The sequence below is a fragment of the Podarcis liolepis genome, assembly GCF_965112155.1.
Source record: "Podarcis liolepis genome assembly, chromosome: 14".
NCBI classification, from domain to species: Eukaryota; Metazoa; Chordata; class Lepidosauria; order Squamata; family Lacertidae; genus Podarcis; species Podarcis liolepis.
Window position 1 is genome coordinate 47,095,010 of NC_139569.1, and position 20,155 is coordinate 47,115,164.

The following is a 20,155-nucleotide window of genomic DNA, read 5'->3' on the forward strand; positions in this document are numbered from 1 at the left end:
GGTAATCAGACAGAAAACTGGGGAAGAAACATCTAACCCAGCTCATGCTTAGCTTTCTATTTGCAGGGAAATGTTTAAGCAGGGCTTTTGTTCTTTCAAGAGCAGAGCAGAGTACTTTGGACTCTGCTGCTTCATTGCTGCAGGGATCTGCTGGGCATGTTGAGCAGTTCAAGTATATTGCCATCACCAATGGCAATATACTGGTGGGTGTGCAAAAAGGGCCTTAACAGTGTGCCAGACCTTTTGGTAGAAGCAAGAAAGACATGTCCCTGCGCAAGGATCTTGCATTCTAAAGCCGGACAAGTCTCGACATAGCAGAGGAAACGCAAAGGTGAGGGGAAATGCAAAGGAACATGAGCAAATATAGCTTCACAGACTTGGGGACAAAGATGGGTTAAGCACAGGCTTTGGCATACCTCTTTGGGGAAGGAGCCATAGCTTGGTGGTCGAATGCATGCTTTGCCTGCAGAAATTCCTAGGTTCAATCCCCGGTATTTTCAGTTTAAAAAATCATCTGGTATCAAGTGAAGAGAGAGAATGCACTGTCTGAAACTCTGGAGAGCTACCTCCAGATACAGAGGAACAGGCAATGATTGGTTAGATCAGGCATGGGGGGACATGTTGGATTCCAACTTGACATCAACCTCGTCTGGAACGGTCAGGCATGAGGGGTTGTAGTCCAACTGCACCTGCAGGGTCAAAGGTTCCCCATATCCCTGGCCTAGATGGACAAGGAGCCTGACCTGACACAAAACAATCTTCGGTGTTCCTAAAGCTGGGTTCTGAGACAGGACTTGAAGGAAAAGAAAAGCATCCCTTGCATTCTGGAGCCTTCACTGTGCGCTACCCAGAGACTTGCTTCTCTGCATTCTAAAGATGTGGAGGACCCCTTTCCCCCCACGGTTTCATTGCATGGCAAGCTTGGGGGTGCAGAGAAGCCAGTACACAGCATGTCTGTCCCAAGCAGGGCTGCTTGTCAATATCCATGGCATGCCGCAGTAAGGAACCAGGTGACCAGAGGGAAGGTAGCATTGCCTTCCGTGCTATGTACGTGATCTCTAAATGCTGCGATTTTATGCACTGGTTCGTTTTTCTCTTTGTAGCTCCCCATTAAGAGCAGAGGACACTTTCTCATTAGTAACTTGACTCCTGCCCCAACAGCATCACACCTCCTTTAGAAAAGGTCACCAAAGACGTGTGTGTGTTTTAGCACAATCGCATCCTCATAGCCGTGACGGCGCGAGCTCCTTTGGCAGTTTCTAACATGCTGGCTTGTCGCTTGCGTGCGCATCACCAGCTAATGTGCTAATATTCCCACATCTGTCACCTTGCAGTGAATCTGGAATCCAGACTGGCTTCAGGTTGAAACCCTTGGCGGAGTGGTATGTTTAATCTTTGCTCAGGTGTAGGGAACCTTTGGCGGACCTTCAGATGCTGCTGAACTACAACTCCCATCATCCCTGGCCATTGCCCAAGCTGGCTGGGGCTGATGGGAGTTGTAGTATGGCAGCACCTGTTGGGCCAAACATTCCCCACCCCTGCCTTAGGTGGTACAATTTGGAAGCAGAAAGAAAGCCAGTGTGGTCTAGCAGTTAGGAGCAGTGAAGTTCAAATAACGCCTCACTGGATCACAAAATTGGCACTTGATCAATATCTCAGCCTTAACTTGCTTCATAGGTTTGCTGGGAAGATAAAATGAGGATAAAACCTTGGTACACTCTGCTCCTAAGAACTTTGAAGTCAGCCTGCAGATGGCCACCAAACATTTGATGTTGTATCTTGGACCAAGTGGGCTACCAATAAGGGCAAATCTCTTGTGTGTACAGTTGTACCTTGGTTTTCAAACAGCTTAGTTCCCAAACGTTTTGTCTCCCAAACGTCGCAATCCTGGAAATGACTGTTCCAGTTTGCAAACTATTTTTGGAAACTGAACGTCTGACAGGGCTTGCTGCAGCCAATCAGAAGCCCCGATTTGGTTTGTGAACGTTTTGGAAGTCGAACGGACTTTCGGAATGGATTTCATTCGACTTCCAAGGTATGACTGTATATGCATATCTAAAATAGCCCTGCCCTGCAAAATGCAATGCTTCCGTCAGTGCAGCCCGGTAACACCAAATTACTAGTTTTGGAGCATCTGAGACTGAGAGAGAGAAGCTTGCAAGAACCCTACAACATAGTCTACTGTTGCTATTACATGTTGGAGGATGAGGCTGAGAGTGGTTCACAACAACCCTAGCCTAGTGCTAGACCCTTATTGCAGACTGAAAATAAGGCAGATGAGGCTAAAAGAATAGCGTACAACAACCCTGTTTGCCTAATATGTGGGCAAGTGGTGAGGAACTGGGTTTGGTTGGTGTGCCAGATCCTCCTTCACCCTGTGGAGGTGACTTCTTTGAGGGGGCTCAACATCCATCACCTGATCTGCACTGAAAGCAGGGCCCACTAGCTGCACTAGTGGCTATGTATTTACCTGTCCACATACAATGTCCAGTATGGGGCAGGTGGGAATGGTTTTTGGGGGGAAACAGCCTTCTCTCTGTGTGTTTTATAATAGTCCTTAGATTTGCTTCCGTGCCTTTTAAAAGTACCAGAAATGTGGTCCTTTGGCTGCATCCTTTTCTTGGGCATTTGTGTGTGTGTCCCCTGATGCAAATGTTGCTAATCAACACCTTGTTACACTGTGTGCAGATGCTGATATCCCGCATGTAGGCAACAGCTAATTGCTGCGAAGAGAGGTGTCACCCACAAATATTGCCTAAGAATGGCACTTTTTTTTCCAGAAAGCAAGAAAAAAAAAAGCATTAAGATTCCTTCATCCCATGGGATTTAACTGTAACGACAAGCCTACAGCAGACTTTGCTGGCAAAGAGGCAGGATTTGGGGAGGAGTGAAGTGAATCTTCTATCTATCTACCTCCCAGCATCCTTAAGAAGCCCTGGTTTCTGTGTGGCTGTTGCACACTTTCTCCCTAAAATACTGTTCCAGCAGCATTGTAGCCATTGCATGATAATTCTGTAATGGTAGGTAAAGCCTGTAAAAATGTGTGCAGCACATAGGAACCACAGGTATGTCAAAAGGGCCAGAGCAATCTCTAGCTGAGGCATGAGGAACTGGATCCTTAATCCTTAATCACTGTGCATGGGCGTCTTGCAAGACCCAGCAATCAGTTGTTTACTTGCCTGTACTACAAACATTACACCTGATTTCTGCTTTCACTTGAGATGGAAGCTTCTCTTGTGATGAACTGGCAGCTACTAAATTGGGCATATTAGCTTCAGAGGTACCCTGGATACGTTCTTTGCCAATGTAAATCCAAGTTCTCTGATAAGCATAAATTAAGCAGATTTTGATTCCCTTTGTATCATATAATTCTGCTTCCAAAATGCAAGCTTTGGCTGTATTTTGCTTATTATTATTTTTCAGGCTTTGTATATTAAGAAATGAAAAACGAGGCTCCTGAGCTTTCTGATCATTATCAGGCCACCCCAGCATGGGAGACTGTTTAAAAGGGAAATGCAAGAGCAGATTAAATCTCCAACTACTGAAAAAAATCCATCAAAATGAGTTCTAGGGACCAAGGCAATATCCATAGCTGATCGGATCGACATTTAAAAACACGGAGACTTCAGAGCGAATGGGTAGTTCACCTTTGGCAGGCAGTGAGAGATAATACTTCAGAAATCTGAGCCGTCCTTTCACAGTTCTTAAATTCCATCAGATTTGACTGGCCCTGTGCAAAGTATCCCCAGGTGGACTCCCTCCTCTCTCAACTGGGCCCTGGGGGGCTGAACTTGCTGTGTTGACAGCATCCCAAGTAGTGCTGGGCAGCTGGGCATGCCCAGCTGCCCTTTGAATTTCCCACAATGCTCCAGGGTAATGCTAGAGGTCAAGGGCATTGTGGGAAATTCAAAGCATGGCTAGATCCAGTCACCTGGCACTACTGGGTGCAAGACTGGGTGCAAGAGGGTTAAAAAGCATGGCGCATGCCCTGCCAGGGCAGTCGGCGTGGGCAGGTGCCCAAAGAGGTCAAGTGGTGCTGCCAACCTTGGATTAGACCATAAAGCAAACTGATTATTGCTCATAATTAAAACAAAACAACAGAAACAATGAATGACTGCTTATCCTACTTCGACCGATCCTCCTGTGCTCTTTAGAAAGGCACTCAACTTGTTTCATAGTACCCCGCACAGAACATAGATGGAAGCCTCCTTCCAGTCTTCTCCAAATGCCAACCATACTTTCACTCACAGGTAAAGGTAAAGGGACCACTGACCATTAGGTCCAGTCTTGGCCAACTCTGGGGTTGTGCCGCTCATCTCGCTTTACTGGCAGAGGGACAGCTTCCGGGTCGTGTGGCCAGCATGACTAAGCCACTTCTGGCAAACCAGAGCAGCGCACGGAAACGCCGTTTACCTTCCCGCCGGAGTGGTACCTATTTATTTACTTGCACTTTGACGTGTTTCAAACTGCTAGGTTGGCAGGAGCAGGGACCGAGCAACGGGAGCTCACCCCGTCGCGGGGATTCGAACCGCCAACCTTCTGATCGGCAAGTCCTAGGCTCTGTGAGTTAACCCACAGTGCCACCCGCGTCCCTTCACTCACAGGTACAATATAAACTATAAGAAGAGCCTGGCATTCAAATCCCCACAGCCATGAAGCTCATGGGTTGACCTTGGGCCAATCACAGCCTCTCAGCCTGACCTCCCTCGCAGGGTTGTTGTGAGGATAAAATGGGGAGAGGACCTTGCACTCCTTGGAGGAAAAGCGGGAGTAAATCAATAAAGAATTCTAATCCTGGGTCTTCTCATGTGCTCTGTAGAACACTGACCTTTCCCAGCAGTAATGACCATCCTATTCATATAAACCTCTTGGGCAAGCAAGGGTTGGGCATGCTGTAGTTGCACAGAGACTTTCTTTTCCTCCATGCTCTGAAACAAAGTCTGATTTAACAAAGATGGGGCATGTTTCAAGTGGTATGTAGCAGCCTTATACTGTTTCAGATCTAGATCAGAACCATCTGCACTGACTGGCAGCAGCTGTGAAGGTCTGAGCTGTGGTCTTTCCTGGTCCTACCTAGAGCTAGACTAACCTGGGACCTTCTACATGCAAACCAAATGTCCGACCACTGAGCTATAAAGCCCTGCTTCTTGAACATCATCGAAAGCCCTGCTTCTTGAACATTCAAAGCACGACTTGCACTGAGCCGGACCATTGGTCTATTTTCCTCAGTATTACCTACATGGACTGGTGCCAGTGTGGTGTAGTGGTTAAGAGTAGTGGACTCGTAATCTGGTGAACCGGGTTTGATTCCCCGCTCCTCCACATGCAGCTGCTGGGTGACCTTGGGCCAGTCACACTTCTCTGAGGTGTCTCAGCCCCACTCACCTCACAGAGTGTTTGTTGTGGGGGAGGAAGGGAAAGGAGAATGTTAGCCGCTTTGAGACTCCTTAGGGTAGTGATAAAGCGGGATATCAAATCCAAACTATTCTTCTTCTTCCTTTTGTGGGATTCCAGACAGGTGTCTTTCCCAGCGCTACCTGGAGATGCCCAAAAGAACAGGACTTTGTCCTTTTGCATACAAAATGCTGTGCTGCAGCACTTCAAGCAAATCCATCCCATGTTTTTGCCACTGCATAGGATGTACCGATCTCCTGCTTCTTTTGCTCTAATGCAGCCTCTTGCATCTCATCAGACACGCTTGGATGCATCCAGTAATTTCCCCTGGGAATACGAGGCCACTGCTTCCTTTGGTCAGCCTGTTCTTGGTATCAGTTAATCCCAGTTCCTTAGACATATTCACTATAATCCTTTCTAGGCTCTGGCCCTGTTCACTCTAATGCCCACCTACCCCTGAAAAAAAATAATCAACCAAATAACTCCATGCTGTAGGTGCTTCTCATTTGCCTGTACTCTGCACGCCCCGAAATCTTGGACACTAAATCCCCCCCAAAGTTGACAAACCACTGCTTGCCGAACAAGATAAAGGCATGAATAATGCAATCTTGACTTCCTAGGTCTTCACGCAGCACAGTAGGGTTTTTGTTTGGTTGTGGTTTTTTTAAAAAAGGGTTTTTTAAAGTTTGCACCCAGAGAGGTCACTTCAGTGATGCTAACACAGTGGTTTGACTTCACCCCCAGAGGCACACTCCATTGTCTCCTGAGACAGACAGATGCCAACAACAATTGTAATTCGAAGTGTGTCCACACCATAGACATATGATACTGACAGGTTTGTTTTCAATTCCTTTCCTAAGGATCTTCAGTATGGAGTCTGCCCTTTCATGGTTGTGTAACCTGGGTGCTTGGCACTCTGCAGGTACAGAGGTCCCAGGCAGTGGCGTAGCGTGGGGGGTGCCAGGGGTGCCGGCCGCACCGGGCGCAACATCTGGGGGGGCGCGAGTCCAGAGGGAAGGGACAAGTTCCTTCCTCCGCCGGGCTCCCCGCTGCCACCGCCAGCCTTGCGCCCTAGCGCGCGCGCCCCCCGCCGCCGCTGCGGCTGCGCTCCACTCACTGCTCGCAGGAGGAGCAGCCGCTGCAGCAGCGCCGACGCCGCCACCGACGCCTGGCCGGGCACGGGCAGCCTCCACACCCCGCCGCCGCCGCCATCCCCTCGGCCCAGCCACAGGCGGCGGCTGCTTCTGCCGACTGGGAGGGAGGAGAGCTCCGAGGGGCCTCTCTGCGCCTAAACCCTCCAAGAGGAAGCCGGCGGGCGGGTGAGGGTCTCCCAGCAGAAGGGGGCGCCGCTGGCTCCGGCTCTCAGCGCAAGTCTCAGCCGCGGGGGGGGGGGGCGAGGACGGAGCACGGCTGGAAGCCCCCGGACCCGGCCGGGAGGAGGAGAGGCGCTCGCCAAGCCCAGATCTGGAGCTCCACCTACAGCCCAAGGAGAGGAGGGGGCGGGGAGGCGCCCGAGGGGAGGGGGCTTCAGCTGCCTCAGCCCGCGGGGGGCTCCGCAAATAATAAATTTAATAAATTCCTGCTGAGCCTTTGGGGGGGGAGTCCTTGGCTCCTTCGCTCGCCCCCAGCCCCAGTGGCGTAGCGTGGGGGGGTGCAGGGGGGCGGGCGCAACATCTGGGGGGGGGGGCGCTCGCACTCGAGTGCTAAAATCCACGGGTTAGGGGGCGCAAATTACTTGCCTTGCCCCGGGTGCTGACAACCCACGCTACGCCACTGGTCCCAGGTGAAGCTGGTAGTGTTTCCGGTTGAAGGATCTCAGGTGGAAAGGATGGCAAAGACCTTCTGCCTGAGACCTTGGACAGCGGCTGTCAGTCCAGGCAGGCCACTGGCCTAGGCTGACCCATGGCCAGGAGGCCTCCAAAGAAACAGATCTAGGCCTGGCATCCTGTGCGCAGGTTGCGGCTGTTGCTGATGCAAGGCAGAATGAAAAACAAGGTGTTGTTCAACGCACCTGTAAAGCACCTGCCTTCCTCCAAATAATTCTGGGACCTGTCGTTTCCCTCTCGTTAAGGGTAAAATTCAATCATGATTAACAAACTACTGTTCCCAGGATTATTTGGGGGGAAGATGTGTGCTGTAAATGTGCATTGCATGCACTTGGATTGTATGGCGTGGACCGTAGTAATACAAACCAGGGGGTTATTTCCCCCACCCCAGCATAAAAGGTCTGCTCTCACAAGGAGGACTTTAAACATTTATTTTAACTGGGCATTGTTAACATGAAAGTGGTGGGTGGGCTGCAACAGCTTCTGGGGCGCAATCTTAAGTCACAGGCTCCCCCTTCTTCTTGAGATGGGTATTGCTTTAACCTATGTGTTAAGCCTCTGCTGCGTTTTGGGGCCCCTCAGACTCAGTCCACCCCTAGAGTTCTGCCCCCAAAGTCCTGTCCTGACAGCACCTCTGCCTGGCCGTCTACATTGCAGGGGCAGCAGATCTGTGGTCCTCCCCTTCGAACAAGGCTCTTCTTCCTGCAACTCCCTGTCCTGCAGCCAGCTTTGCCTCCTCGCCTGCGCGTCTCTCTCGCCCCGGAGTCCGCGCACCGCCGTCGCTGCTGCGTCTGTCCGGAATGCCGCCCGTCCCGTCGGAGCCGGGCGGGGAGGGAGGGACCGGGGGCGGGGCCAAACGCCTCATTTGCATGACCCTCCCGGCTTCTATATAAGAGCACCGCCCCGCGCTGGGCGCCCGCAGCCCGCTCTGCGCTCAGCTTAGACGGCGCCGCTTAGACGGTAAGTCTCCCGCGCAGCTCTGCTCACGGCCGCGCAGAAGGGGGCGCTCGCTGCGGAGCGCCTTTGCCTTTGCCCGACGGGACGGGCCTGAGCAGGGAGGAGGAGACGCCAAAGACCCCGCAAGTTTCTCCTCTGCGCCGCTACCTCCAGGGTCCCTAGACTGAGGCTCCATGGGAGACTTCTAAGCAGAGGTTGGATTGACACCTGTCATCTGGGCACATGGTGCGTCCCAGAAAGGAATCTTTCCCTGTGCAGGATTCCTCGGTCGAGAGCAGAGGGAGAGACACAAACAGGCTCTTTCTTTAGCCAAACGCAGCGTGACGGCGGGAGGAACATCTTCCCACGAGCAGCTGTCCAATTATTTATTACTGAAAACTTTTTAATTTCTTGTCACACAGGGGTCTCCAAGTGACTGACACCGTGATATACAGTATGCCATAGAATCGTACGATACATTAATATTCCATGCGACATACTGGGAAAACAAAGATAACACAGTCCACCCCTAAATTAATAATTTTTTTTAGAAAAATACTCAAACAATAAACAAAGCTATAGTCCCATCCACTAACTAGCGGAGAAACATACAAACTCAACACTGGCAACCCCCTTCTTAGCACCCCCCCTCCAAAAAACCCCCCACCAAGTCCTATCCAACTGTTGAGTACCTTCCCCTCTCCAGAAGTCTGCACGAAGTGTAACAAGGTGTTGATTTGCAACATTTGCATCAGTGTGACTGGGCAGCTAAAAAAGCCAATGCAATTCTGGGCTGCATCAATAGGAGTATAGCATGTAGATCAAGGGAAGTAATAGTGCCACTGTATTCTGCTCTGGTCAGACCTCACCTGGAGTACTGTGTCCAGTTCTGGGCACCACAATTCAAGAAGGACACTGACAAACTGGAACGTGTCCAGAGGAGGGCAACCAAAATGGTCAAAGGCCTGGAAAAGATGCCTTATGAGGAACGGCTAAGGGAGCTGGGCATGTTTAGCCTGGAGAAGAGGAGGTTAAGGGGTGATATGATAGCCATGTTCAAATATATAAAAGGATGTCACATAGAGGAGGGAGAAAGGTTGTTTTCTGCTGCTCCAGAGAAGCGGACACGGAGCAATGGATCCAAACTACAAGAAAGAAGATTCCACCTAAACATTAGGAAGAACTTCCTGACAGTAAGAGCTGTTCGACAGTGGAATTTGCTGCCAAGGAGTGTGGTGGAGTCTCCTTCTTTGGAGTTCTTTAAGCAGAGGCTTGACAACCATATGTCAGGAGTGCTCTGATGGTGTTTCCTGCTTGGCAGGGGGTTGGACTCGATGGCCCTTGTGGTCTCTTCCAACTCTATGATTCTATGATTCTATGACCCAAGAAAAGGACGCAGCTGGAGGACCACATTTCTGGTACTTTTAAAAGGTACAGAAGCTGCTGTGAATCCGCGGTTGGTGGGCCCGGGGGGTGGCCCCGCGTTTCGCCTCCCTTCAGAGGCAGGGGCGGCAGCAAAGGCAGAGCAGGATGACAGTCCCAGTTCCACGGGCTCCACTGTTGTCTCGGCGCCTCGGCCTCTCCTGCTGCTGCTGCTGCTGGCAAGAGGTGCGGAAAACGGAGCGGCCTGCCTGGGAATTTATCCTCCATGGCCACTGCTATTATCATCATTGCCATCAAGTCTCACTTTACAACTTTGTCCTTGATATGCCTGCCAACTAAGATGTCCTGCATTTGGAGTGAGCCTGAGTCCAGGAAAGCATGGGCCACAACACATATGATTGTCTTTTTCAGTTTTATACATTTCAATAATTTTACAATCTTTTTAACATTTCAAAACTCAACTTCCTCCCTCCCCTCTTTCTGCGGTTCCTTAAATTTATTTTCAATATTCTCTGCATATCCAAAGTAACTTAATTTGCTCAATTATTCATCTACTTTAAATGTATACACTTTTGAAACTGCGGGTTATTACAACAATCCTGCCAATGTTCTTACCTATTTACAGTTTGTAAATATTCCATAAATCCTTTCCATTCTTTTATAAAGAAGCATGTTACCTTGATTTCTTATTTTTCCCATAAGTTTCGCCATTTCTGCATCTTCCATAAGTTTTTGTATCCATTCTTCTTTTGCTGGGACTTCTTCTTTCCATTTTTGGGCAAGTAACATTCCTGCCACTGTAGTCGCATACATGAATAAATTTCTATACACTTCGGGTAGTTCTGCCCCTATAATCCCCAAAGGAAGGCTTCTGTTTGTTTTTTTACAAACTTTATTTTTAACCCTTGAAAGTTTTCAAACAGATGGAAGCGCAGGTTTGCGATGGGTAGGTGGGAATGGCCCAATTGCATAGAAGCAGGGGTGCCAACTTGAATAAAATATTGGGGGGTGGGGGGGGTAAGGTAAGCCCTGCCCCGCATAATCGACGATCACATGTGAACGGCCATGCCCATCAACTTTGGGAGACCTCAACCCCCAGGAATTGGCTCCCAGGCATGGAAGGTCCCGACCCCCCCCCCCAACCCTGCCAGTGTGCAAGCAATGGCCATCATTTGATTGACCCTGGCATGCACACGTGGTTATACTCGGAAGTAAGCCTGCTGGATTCAATGGGACTTGACTAGAGGAAAGTGTCTGGGCGAGGCCTCCTGCCCAGAACTGAGGGAGCCGCTTTGCTCGGCCAGTGCACCAGGACATCTGCTTTCGTCTGGGTTCTGCCTCGCTGGCATTTGTAGGGAAAGCTCTCCTAGCTTATTTGACGGCAGCTTTTACCACATCCTTCCGTCTCCTAGGGCTACCCAGTCGCTCTGCACTCTGTAGGTGCTCAGAGAGACTGCCTTTCTGTTATTTCAGGTGGTTCAGGATTGACCCTGGCGTTCCAAATAGGTCTGGGAGCAGGTGGGCTCGGATCAAACCCTAATTAATCCCTTGGATCCGTGCTTGCCCCGATTCCTTCTTCTTTTCTGCCCCCAAACCGTCCCGGGGGCAGCCAAGTGTCCCGCTGGGCCGCAAAATCGTGATAAGGCAGTTCCAGGGCGACCCCTCCCTGGGCGAGCGCTGCTAAGGTGACGCTTCCCCCGCGTCAGTCCCCGCCCCGACGGCTGGGCTATTTAAACAGCAGGACCGCACGCGGGGCGAAGACCAGGAAAGAGGCTTGGAGGAGAGGAGCCACCTAGTGGTCAGAGGAGGCGAGACAAGGGCGTCGCGTCCGCCCGTCGGTCCGTCGAAGTCCGCTCGCTGCCCAGAAAGAGAGCCATGGCGGCGGCAGGATTCGCCAGCAGGATCCTACAAGTGGGGAGCTTGGCTTATCTGCTCCTTTTCGCCACCTTTTCTGTCTCGCCCTCGCTCGGCGGACCCATCCGGCTCCGGGAAAACCTCTGGGCTACAGGTAGGGCCCCTGCGTCTCCCTGCGGCGCTGGAGGGGGCGGTCTGCCAAGGGGGCAGCTTCCCAACGCAGACGGTGGGAAATGCTTGCCTGTTAGTAAAGATCCTGGCAGAAAAAAGGCTGCGTGTGTGTCTGGAGAGGGTGGGGGTGGGGTGGGGGCAACGAAGGACTGGAGCAGAGGCTGCAAAATTGTGCTCCTTAGCTGGGTCCGTCTTTTAGACGACATCTGAAGGCAGCCCTGCATCGGAAAGTTTTTAATGTTTAATGTTTTCATATGTGTAAAGATAATAAAGTTATGGGGCGGGCTTGGGGAGGGTGGGTAGAATCTGTGCTGCTAGATCAGTTATGTGCCCAGTTCCTTCCATCATCGAGGGCACCTTTAGATTCCCTCTGTCTGAAACGTCTGGAGGGCACCAGGTTGGGGAAGGGTAGTCTAAAGGACCTGTGGAAATGGGGGTGGGATGAGGTGAGCCTGGGGGTACTTCCTGCCACCAAGAAGCCGGTAGGTCACTCTGTGGGGCGAGAGAAGGAAAATTGTATGGGATTTGGTTAAGCAGTGCCCTGCAGCCCTGTGATTCTGTGGCCGAAAGTTACAGTGGCGGTGGTGATTTTTGTGCTGCATTTTAACACCTTATCCTTTAACTAAATGGCAGATCAATACTGTTTTGCTTTGTTTTTAAGACTTTAATGCAGCGCTGGGTTTGATTTGGGTGTGGGGTTGTTTGGAAAGCCAGGCACAGAGGATCAGAAAACAATGCTTTCAGCAGCAGGAGAGGGGACAGCTCCCCGTGTCATCAGGTTGAAAATCCAGTCTCTGTCTAGGATGGTCAAATTAACAGAGCAGCAATTATTTCACCACTGGTGATGCTTGGAACTTTATTAATTTGTTTATTAATCACCTTCCACACATACGTCCCAAGGGGATGCCCAAAAAAATGCAACGAGAACAGCTAAAAACAGTTTAAAACAATGCAGGAAATAACAGATCAATTTTAAAAAGTATTGTGAAGTAAATACCCATAGCACAGACCTGTTTATCCAGCTGTTGGAACAAAAATGTCTTCTGTTGTTTCTGGAAAGTGCAGGTATTGGGCGCCTGCTTGCCTTGATGGGAATGCTGTTACACAGACTAACGGCAGCCACACAGACTGCCCTGTTCTGTATTTATTTTATTTTGATTTGATTTGATTTATATGCCACCCTATACCTGCAGGTCTCAGGGCAGTATCCTACCAAGCAGGATACAAACCACTCTGGAACTTGTAGGAGAAGCTCTGCCACAGATGGCAGCAATCTGCTGCGTATATAAGGGATAATGCAGTCTCTCGAGTAACCTGGTCCTGAGCTGCAGAGGGTCTTACAAGCTAGTACCCAGCCTTGACCTTGACCTTGTAGCAGGTGTGCAGCCAGTGCAAATCCCACAAAGGGTTACATGATGGCGGGAGTTCGGCCCCTCAAGCAACCTGGCTGCTGCATTCGGCACCAGCTGAAACTTCCAGACCAACCTCAATTGCGCAAAGCGCATTACAGGAATCCAGTCTCCAGGTTACCAGTGCATGTGCAACTGTGGTCAAGCTGTCCTGATCCAGAAACAATCATAGCTGTCCTACAAGCCAAAGTTGGGGGAAAGTGCTTTAGCCACCAAGGGCACCTGCGCTTCCAGTGGCAGCTGAATCCAGGCACAGCACCAATGCTTCAGGGACAGCAACTCAACCCAAGGCAGACTTCCTGGGTCTGGAAACCACTTTTCTAGAGACTCCAGCCTGTCAGGATGCAGACTTTATTATTCCTCACCAGGAATAATATTATTCACTGCACACCAACATTGGTCCTGCACCTTCTCAGCCGTTCCCAGTTCAGATGTTACTGAGAAATGGGAGTTGGGTATCATCAGTGTACTGATGACGTCTTGCTCCAGATCTCCTCCTCACTGCTCTTTATGGCTTCATGTCAATGTTAAATAGCATCAGAGACAGTATAGTGCCTTACGACACCCCGTAGTTTCTCTTGCAGGGCTGCCATGGTGTGGCGGTTGAGGTAGAGGGCAGGTCATGAAGTCCAAATCTCCACCTTGATTGTTACTTAAAAGTGCTTCCTTCCTCTGAAAATTTGCATTCTGGTAAGGAGATGGCCACAAGCTCCCTGGAAAAGTGGAAAGACGGGGTGATTTTTTAAAAAAGCGGGGCTACTTATTTATTCATTTGTTTTTAAAAAGCACACGCATGATATCCAACAAAATCTATTTTAAATAGCATATAATAAAAGGTGGGATCTGCAATAAAATGTTATTGCGTGGAGCTGTCCTTTGCAGATTTCCAGGCACTCGGTTCTATTCGCCCTGTTCAGAGGTGTATCTAGGCTTCCTTGTGCCCTTGACAAGGAGCTGTGTCGGCGCGCCTCCATCCCTGGCACCCTGGTAAGGATGGCCCCCACTCTAAGGCAAAATGGAGAGGCATGATTTTTGCATACACACCCTGGGCATGTGCCTTTGGCAGGGCCCAGCTTGACGAACCGTAGGTACTCCCATACCCGTTTGAGCTCAAATGAAGAAAACAAGTCAATGGGCCGACAACAGCAGCAAGGAAGAGGATGTGGCCGTGGTGAGACCCCTCGAACCATAGTGCGCAAAAGCTCTCCTTCAAAATTTTTTTTTTAAAAAATGGGCCAGCACTGTACTGACCAGAATTGGTGTCATTTCAGGGCATTTCATGGGGAAGAAGAGTATGCTAAGCTCTCCTCATGTCCAGTCTGCATTCTCAGAAAGTTCAGAGACCAACAGCACCCCCAAGGCTTTCAGAGAGGGGATGAAAGACCTGATGATGAGCGAACTTCTTAAAATACTCCTGCAAGAGAAGCTGCTGGAGGAGAACCAAGGGAAGCGTGATCCCAATGACCAGGTGAGCACCATCCTCTCTAGATGTCCTGAAGGGAATGAATGTGGTGGCTGGTGCCCAGTGGGACTGGTGGCACAGAAGACTAGGGGGCTGACAGTAGAGCCAGTGATAGGATCATAGTATGGTAGAGTTGGAAGGGACCCCGAGGGTCATTTACTCCAACCCCTGCAATGCATGAACCTCAACACGTGGCCCCCAATCCATTTTGAAGCCATACCTGACCCTGCCTAGCTTTGCAAATGTGCTAGCAATTCGATTGCTGCACCAGGTGGAGCCAGAGCCAATGGCAGGCAGAGTCAACTAATTCTAGTCTCATTTTGGAAACAGGACTGCCTGTGAAATGTGGTCCATGTTTGAGTTAGTTAACTGTGCTCAGACCATTGTGTGTCGCAGACAGTGTTTCCCCCCCCTTTAAAAGTGTTTAGGAGTACAGTGGTACCTCGGGTTAAGAACTTAATTCATTCTGGAGGTCTGTTCTTAACCTGAAACTGTTCTTAACCTGAAGCACCACTTTAGCTAATGGGGCCTCCCGCTGCCACCACCGCGCAATTTCTGTTCTCATCCTGAAGCAAAGTTCTTAACCCAAGGTAATATTTCTGGGTTAGCGGAGTCTGTAACCTGAAGCGTGTGTAACCTGAAGTGTATGTAACCTGAGGTACCACTGTACTCTCATTTTTACTCAAGAAAATCACCATTTATAGTTCAAATCAAGGAAAATAAATACAGTAAATGGACAAAAGTACAAAGATTCACAGAATGTTTAGGGGTATGCGTACCCCTGCGTCCCTCCAGAAAAAAAGCAGTGGTTGCAAACACTTGTGCGATGCATTGCAGCCACCAGAGGAAACTACGTAAGGAATCTGTAGGAAAGGAATAAAGTCGGTGTCTGTATTTTATATATTCTTCTCAATGTGTTTCCCTTGGTCCTCCTCCTACTGTAGGGAGCAGACCAGGAGACCAGCATGGCAAGGATCCTGCTGGCACCAGTGGTGGTAGAGATAGCTCTGGGGAAGAGATAGCTCTTTTTCTGACACTGGGATTTAATTGCATCCCGGAGTGGGGATTTGACTATCAGGCCAAATCCTTGCCTCTTCCAAGTTTATCAGGTGGGCAGAGTCAGTGCTTCCTAGGTTCCTCCGGCTATTTCTTGTGGGCTGGTACCAGAACCCCTCTCCTTTTAATGCAGTTTGGCTTTGTTGCACAACATCTCCTGCTTGGGCTAGAGAGCTCTCCAAGGTCCTGAACCCCACCCAGGTGCCTGATCTCAGGGATCACCAGATCCTTGTTGCTCATCACTCTCTGGTCTAGGTAGGTTCACTACCAGAGAGGTCTTAATGTAATAAACCTCATTTCAGTGCAACAATTTGATGCCATCTATTTACCTGAAGGGGACACGGGTGGCGCTGTGGTCTAAACCACAGAGCCTAGGGCTTGCCGATCAGAAAGTTGGCGGTTTGAATCCCCGTGATGGGGTGAGCTCCCATTGCTCAGTCCCTGCTCCTGCCAACCTAGCAGTTCGAAAGCATGTCAAAGTGCAAGTAGATAAATAGGTACTGCTCCGGTGGGAAGGTAAACGGCCTTTCCGTGCGCTGCTCTGGTTTGCCAGAAGTGTCTTAGTCATGCTGGCCACATGACCCGGAAGCTGTACGCCGGCTCCCTCGTCCAGTAAAGCGAGATGAGCGCCACAACTCCAGAGTCATTCACAACTGGACCTAACGGTCAGGGGTCCCTTTACCTTTACCTATTTACCTGAAGATGTGGGTGGCACTGTGGTCTAAACCAGTGTTTCCCAACCACTGTTCCACAGCACACTAGTGTGCCGCGAGATGTTGCCTGGTGTGCCGCGGGAAAAATTAAAAAATTCGAAAGATATTTTTTTTAAGTCAAATTTTCGATTGGGGCGCTGTCACTAGATGACCCCTGGGGTTCCCTCCCTCCCTCCCGCTCTGCGCCTCCCTCCTCCTCCTCCGGGGAGGCCCTTCCTGGCTCTCGGCCAAGGCTTGGCGGCTGCCACTCACTCACTCGCTCGCCCACCCGTCCCTCCATCCCTGCACCCGGCCTCTCCCCCTCCGTCCCCGGCGCGGGGGCTGCCGGGATCCGTAGTCCCCTCGCCCTTGGGCAAACTACGTTTCCCAGCGTGGCCTGGCGGGCCGGGCGTTTTGTTTGAAGCGCTCTTCTCCCGGCCATGGAATGAGCGCAGCGGCGGCGGCTGGGCGGGCAGGGGCTCTTCCGCGCAGACCCCGCGCAGCCTGCCTGCGCCCCCGCGGAGATCGGGCGGCAGGATGGAGCCCGGGGATCCCCGCGGAGGCGGAGCGGCGGAGGCGGAGGCTGCCCCCCAGGTAGGGCTGCGTCGGGGGGGGTGTTATTTTTGCAATGCTGCATCCGCGCCGGAGGGGACGCATCGGACCGCGGGGAGACCCCTTGGCGGGCGTGCAAGGCAATGCATGCGTGCAGGCGTTGCATGGAGTGCAGTGCAGTGCAATGGCAACGCGGCGCCCTGCATGCATGCATGCAACTTCCACCGGCGCTCCGGACTTGGCAGGTGAGGGGGGTCCCCAGTGGGCGGCAGAGAGAGCCGGGAGGGCGAAGGGGAGCCGGGGGGAGCAGCGCTGCTCCCCGAGCCGAGCCCGGGGGGAAACTTCGGCGTCGTTGCGCCGGGTGTTGGAAGCGGAGGCTGGCGGGGGCCCCTCACCTGCAAAACCTGGTCGCCTCTCATATATTTCGTGCATTGCATTCATCGCCCGCTTTCTCCTCCAAGGAGCTTCCGGGGGCGCACGTGGTTCTCCCCGTGTTATCCTCGCAACAACAGCCCTGCGAGGTGGGTCAGGCAAGTGGCCCAAGGGAGCACCCAGGGATTGTCCTGGCCAGGTGGGGTGATTTGAACCCTGCTCTCTGCCCGGTCTTCGTCCTCATTTAGCCCCCACATGTGCATGACTGTGCATGACTGAGGTTTTCCCCCCTCATCTTGGCTATGGTGTGAGTCTGTGCTGTTAATTAATGGGGTTCTGCCTTCGGAGAAGATGAGCCAGCCCTCAAGGAGGTGATTATGTAATTTGCTAGCAATTCATGTCCCTCCCGGCGTGACGCTGCGCGCTGACGTCACGGGGCTGTAATGGTGGTGTGCCTCGAGATTTTTTTCATGAAACAAGTGTGCCTTTGCCCAAAAAAGGTTGGGAAACACTGGTCTAAACCACAGAGCCTAGGACTTGCCGATCAGTAGGTTGGCAGTTTGAATCCCCGTGATGGGGTGAGCTCCTATTGCTCGGTCCCTCCTCCTGCCAACCTAGCAGTTCAAAAGCACGTTGAAGTGCAAGTAGATAAATAGGTGGGAAGGTAAACAGTATTTCCATGCACTGCTCTGGTTTGCCAGAAGTGCCTTAGTCATGCTGGCCACATGACCCGGAAGCTGTACGCCAGCTCCCTCGGCCAGTAGAGCAAAATGAGTGCCACAACCCCAGAGTCGTCTGTGACTAGACCTAATGGTCAGGGGTCCTTTTACCTTTTATTTACCTGAAGGCCTCAGAAGGGTGGCTGTCATCCTTCTAACATTGGCTGACTTACTAAAAGGATGAGATCATGTCGCTTCCTTCCATAAGCAGAGCAAGTCAGGGAGCCCACACAGCCCAGGAGGGGGCAAAACCCACTTTAGATGTCCAAGGTGGTGATGGAGTAGCTATACTCTTCTCTCATCAGTGGGCAAGGCCAGTTTGCTTTCTATTATGCTGAAGTGTAAGCTACTGATGCCTGTGTTTTTCGTTACAGGAAATACCTTTCTTCACAAAGTACCTGGCAAAATACATTTAAATGGATGAACTGAGGAAAACACCACAGACTTGGGGGAAAGTGAGCTCCTGAAGGGCAGTTCCCAATGAAAGCATCAAGAATTGTAGTGTAAAATATCAAATTTATAACTGTAATCCTAATACTGACCCCCCCCCCCTTTCTCTGAAGAACCAAGTATTGACTGTATAGAAAATTCCTGGCATTTCCTTGTGCTGCAGCGGCTGGTAGAGGAGGCATGGTGAATAAATGTCTCTCTTTGCACAGGTGAGAGGATTGTTTTCAGTCCGCAGTCATCACTGTGTGCAGCAGCAGCAGAAAGCAAGCAGCCACAGAAGGACTAGCTCAGAAAGGGATGGAGAACCAGATGTGATTGGGCTACAACTCTCACCATCCCCAATTATTGGCTATACTCTCTGGGACTGATAAGTGCTGCAGTCCAAGGAGATATGGAGGTTTCACATCTGCGAAAGAGAGTACCGGAGAACTTAGTCTGTTCTAAGTTGTTGACAGCTGCTGTTGACAGAATGGACTGGTCTGCAGAGGAAAGAAGGGCCATTTCTGGAGGACATGAGGCACCTGTTTGGGAGACAAACCCTAGCAGTGGAACCATAGATGGCCCAGTGACCCAGGCAGTGGGTGGTCAGATGGTGACCTCACCCATCTCTGCCAGTGCCTCCTCAGTCAGGGTATCTTTCATATTTCTCCTCTGCAGCCATGAATCTAGGAGTTATTGGTTTGCTTGCTGACAACACCTTTCAGATCCCATGATGCAGCACAAGTAAACAGATTAAATACCCCCCAATAATTCTACACTCGAATCCCTTAACCTGCACTGCAGACCTCTAATGGGTGCTTTGTTGATGTTTTCCATGCGAGATTCCAACTGCTCCTGTGTGCACTTCCATATTTAAAGTAATAGGTCCTAATATTTCTTTATTTGCATATGCATCATTTGATAAGAGTTGCACTGCTTTACTGCTTGAGTAATATACAATAGGCCACAAAGTCAGTTGTCGCTTTGGTTGGCAATGTACCTCAATAGTCCTGCTCTGCATGCAGCTAAGAGACCCTCAAGGTCTCTCCTGTTTCCCAGGATGTTCTCAGGTATGGAGGGCTGATGACCACTTCTCCTTCCTTCTCCTGCTCCACCCTGGCTCAATGTATCATAACCGAAGGCCAGAGCCATTCCCACAGCTTATTCCCTTCTAATATAGGAAGCTACAGTACCTTATACCAAATCAGATCATTGGACCGTCTAGCTCACTAATGTCTATTGTGACTGCCAGTGGCTCTCTTAGGCTTTAGGCAGGGGGCTTTCCCAGCCCTAACTGCCAATTCCAGGGGTTGAACCTGGGACCTTCTGCCTGCAAATCAGATGTCCTGCTACTGAGCTATTGGCAAGCATAATAGGAAATCCCAACCATGTGTCCAAGAGATACCTTGATACCCGAGTAGTGAGGGGGAACCTGTGGCCCTCCAGATGTTGTTGGATGCCAGCTCCCATCAGCATTGTGGGACTGGTCAATAGTCAAGAGACACTGGATGTCGTAGTCTAGCATCACCTAGAGAGCCACACGTCCCCGCCCTACTGCTGCTCCTGAGAGATATCTGAGCCTTGCTGGAAGTCATGCCACAGCTGCCTTGATGGCTCAGACAGAGCAGAAGATCAAGCAGGAAACTTGGTTGCCCTTGATCACCCCAGATACCTCCTCTTCCCTTGGTCAACCTTCCTCCTTGCCTTGTTTGAAGTGAAAATTCAGGTGCATGTGTGGAATGTAGTTGAGAACCTCTGCAGAAGATCCAGCAAAGGTTTGGGGAATCTTTGGTCCTCCGTATGTTGCTGAACTACCACTCTCATCAACCCCAGCAAGCATGCTCAAAAGCTAGGAGTTATGGGAGTTGTAGTTCAGTAACATCCAGAGAGCCAAAGTCCC

At 50.7% G+C, this 20,155-nt stretch overlaps 1 protein-coding gene across 2 annotated transcripts; it reads left to right on the forward strand.

The window, feature by feature from the left end:
* Nucleotides 1-8,128: 8,128 nt before the first annotated feature.
* On the forward strand, nucleotides 8,129-18,440 carry NMB (neuromedin B). 2 transcript variants are annotated; one of them, XM_083476083.1, is made up of 4 exons: nucleotides 8,129-8,180; nucleotides 11,013-11,547; nucleotides 14,245-14,441; nucleotides 18,201-18,440. In XM_083476083.1, the coding sequence occupies exons 2-4, from the start codon at nucleotides 11,415-11,417 to the stop codon at nucleotides 18,240-18,242; spliced, it is 372 nt and encodes a 123-aa protein (XP_083332209.1). In that variant the 5' UTR covers nucleotides 8,129-8,180; nucleotides 11,013-11,414; the 3' UTR covers nucleotides 18,243-18,440. The 2 variants fall into 2 exon arrangements, with proteins under 2 accessions (XP_083332209.1, XP_083332210.1); XM_083476084.1 differs by lacking the exon at nucleotides 8,129-8,180 and adding an exon at nucleotides 8,578-8,625.
* Nucleotides 18,441-20,155: the final 1,715 nt, after the last annotated feature.

What these genes read in the sequence shown, in the direction of transcription:
- NMB (XM_083476083.1), top strand. Translation starts at nt 11,415, where the DNA reads ATGGCGGCGGCAGGATTCGCCAGCAGGATCCTACAAGTGGGGAGCTTG. An exon ending in GGAAAACCTCTGGGCTACAG is followed by an intron (nt 11,548 to 14,244) that starts GTAGGGCCCCTG and finishes GTGTCATTTCAG; the next exon opens with GGCATTTCATGGGGAAGAAG. An exon ending in AGCGTGATCCCAATGACCAG is followed by an intron (nt 14,442 to 18,200) that starts GTGAGCACCATC and finishes TTTTCGTTACAG; the next exon opens with GAAATACCTTTCTTCACAAA.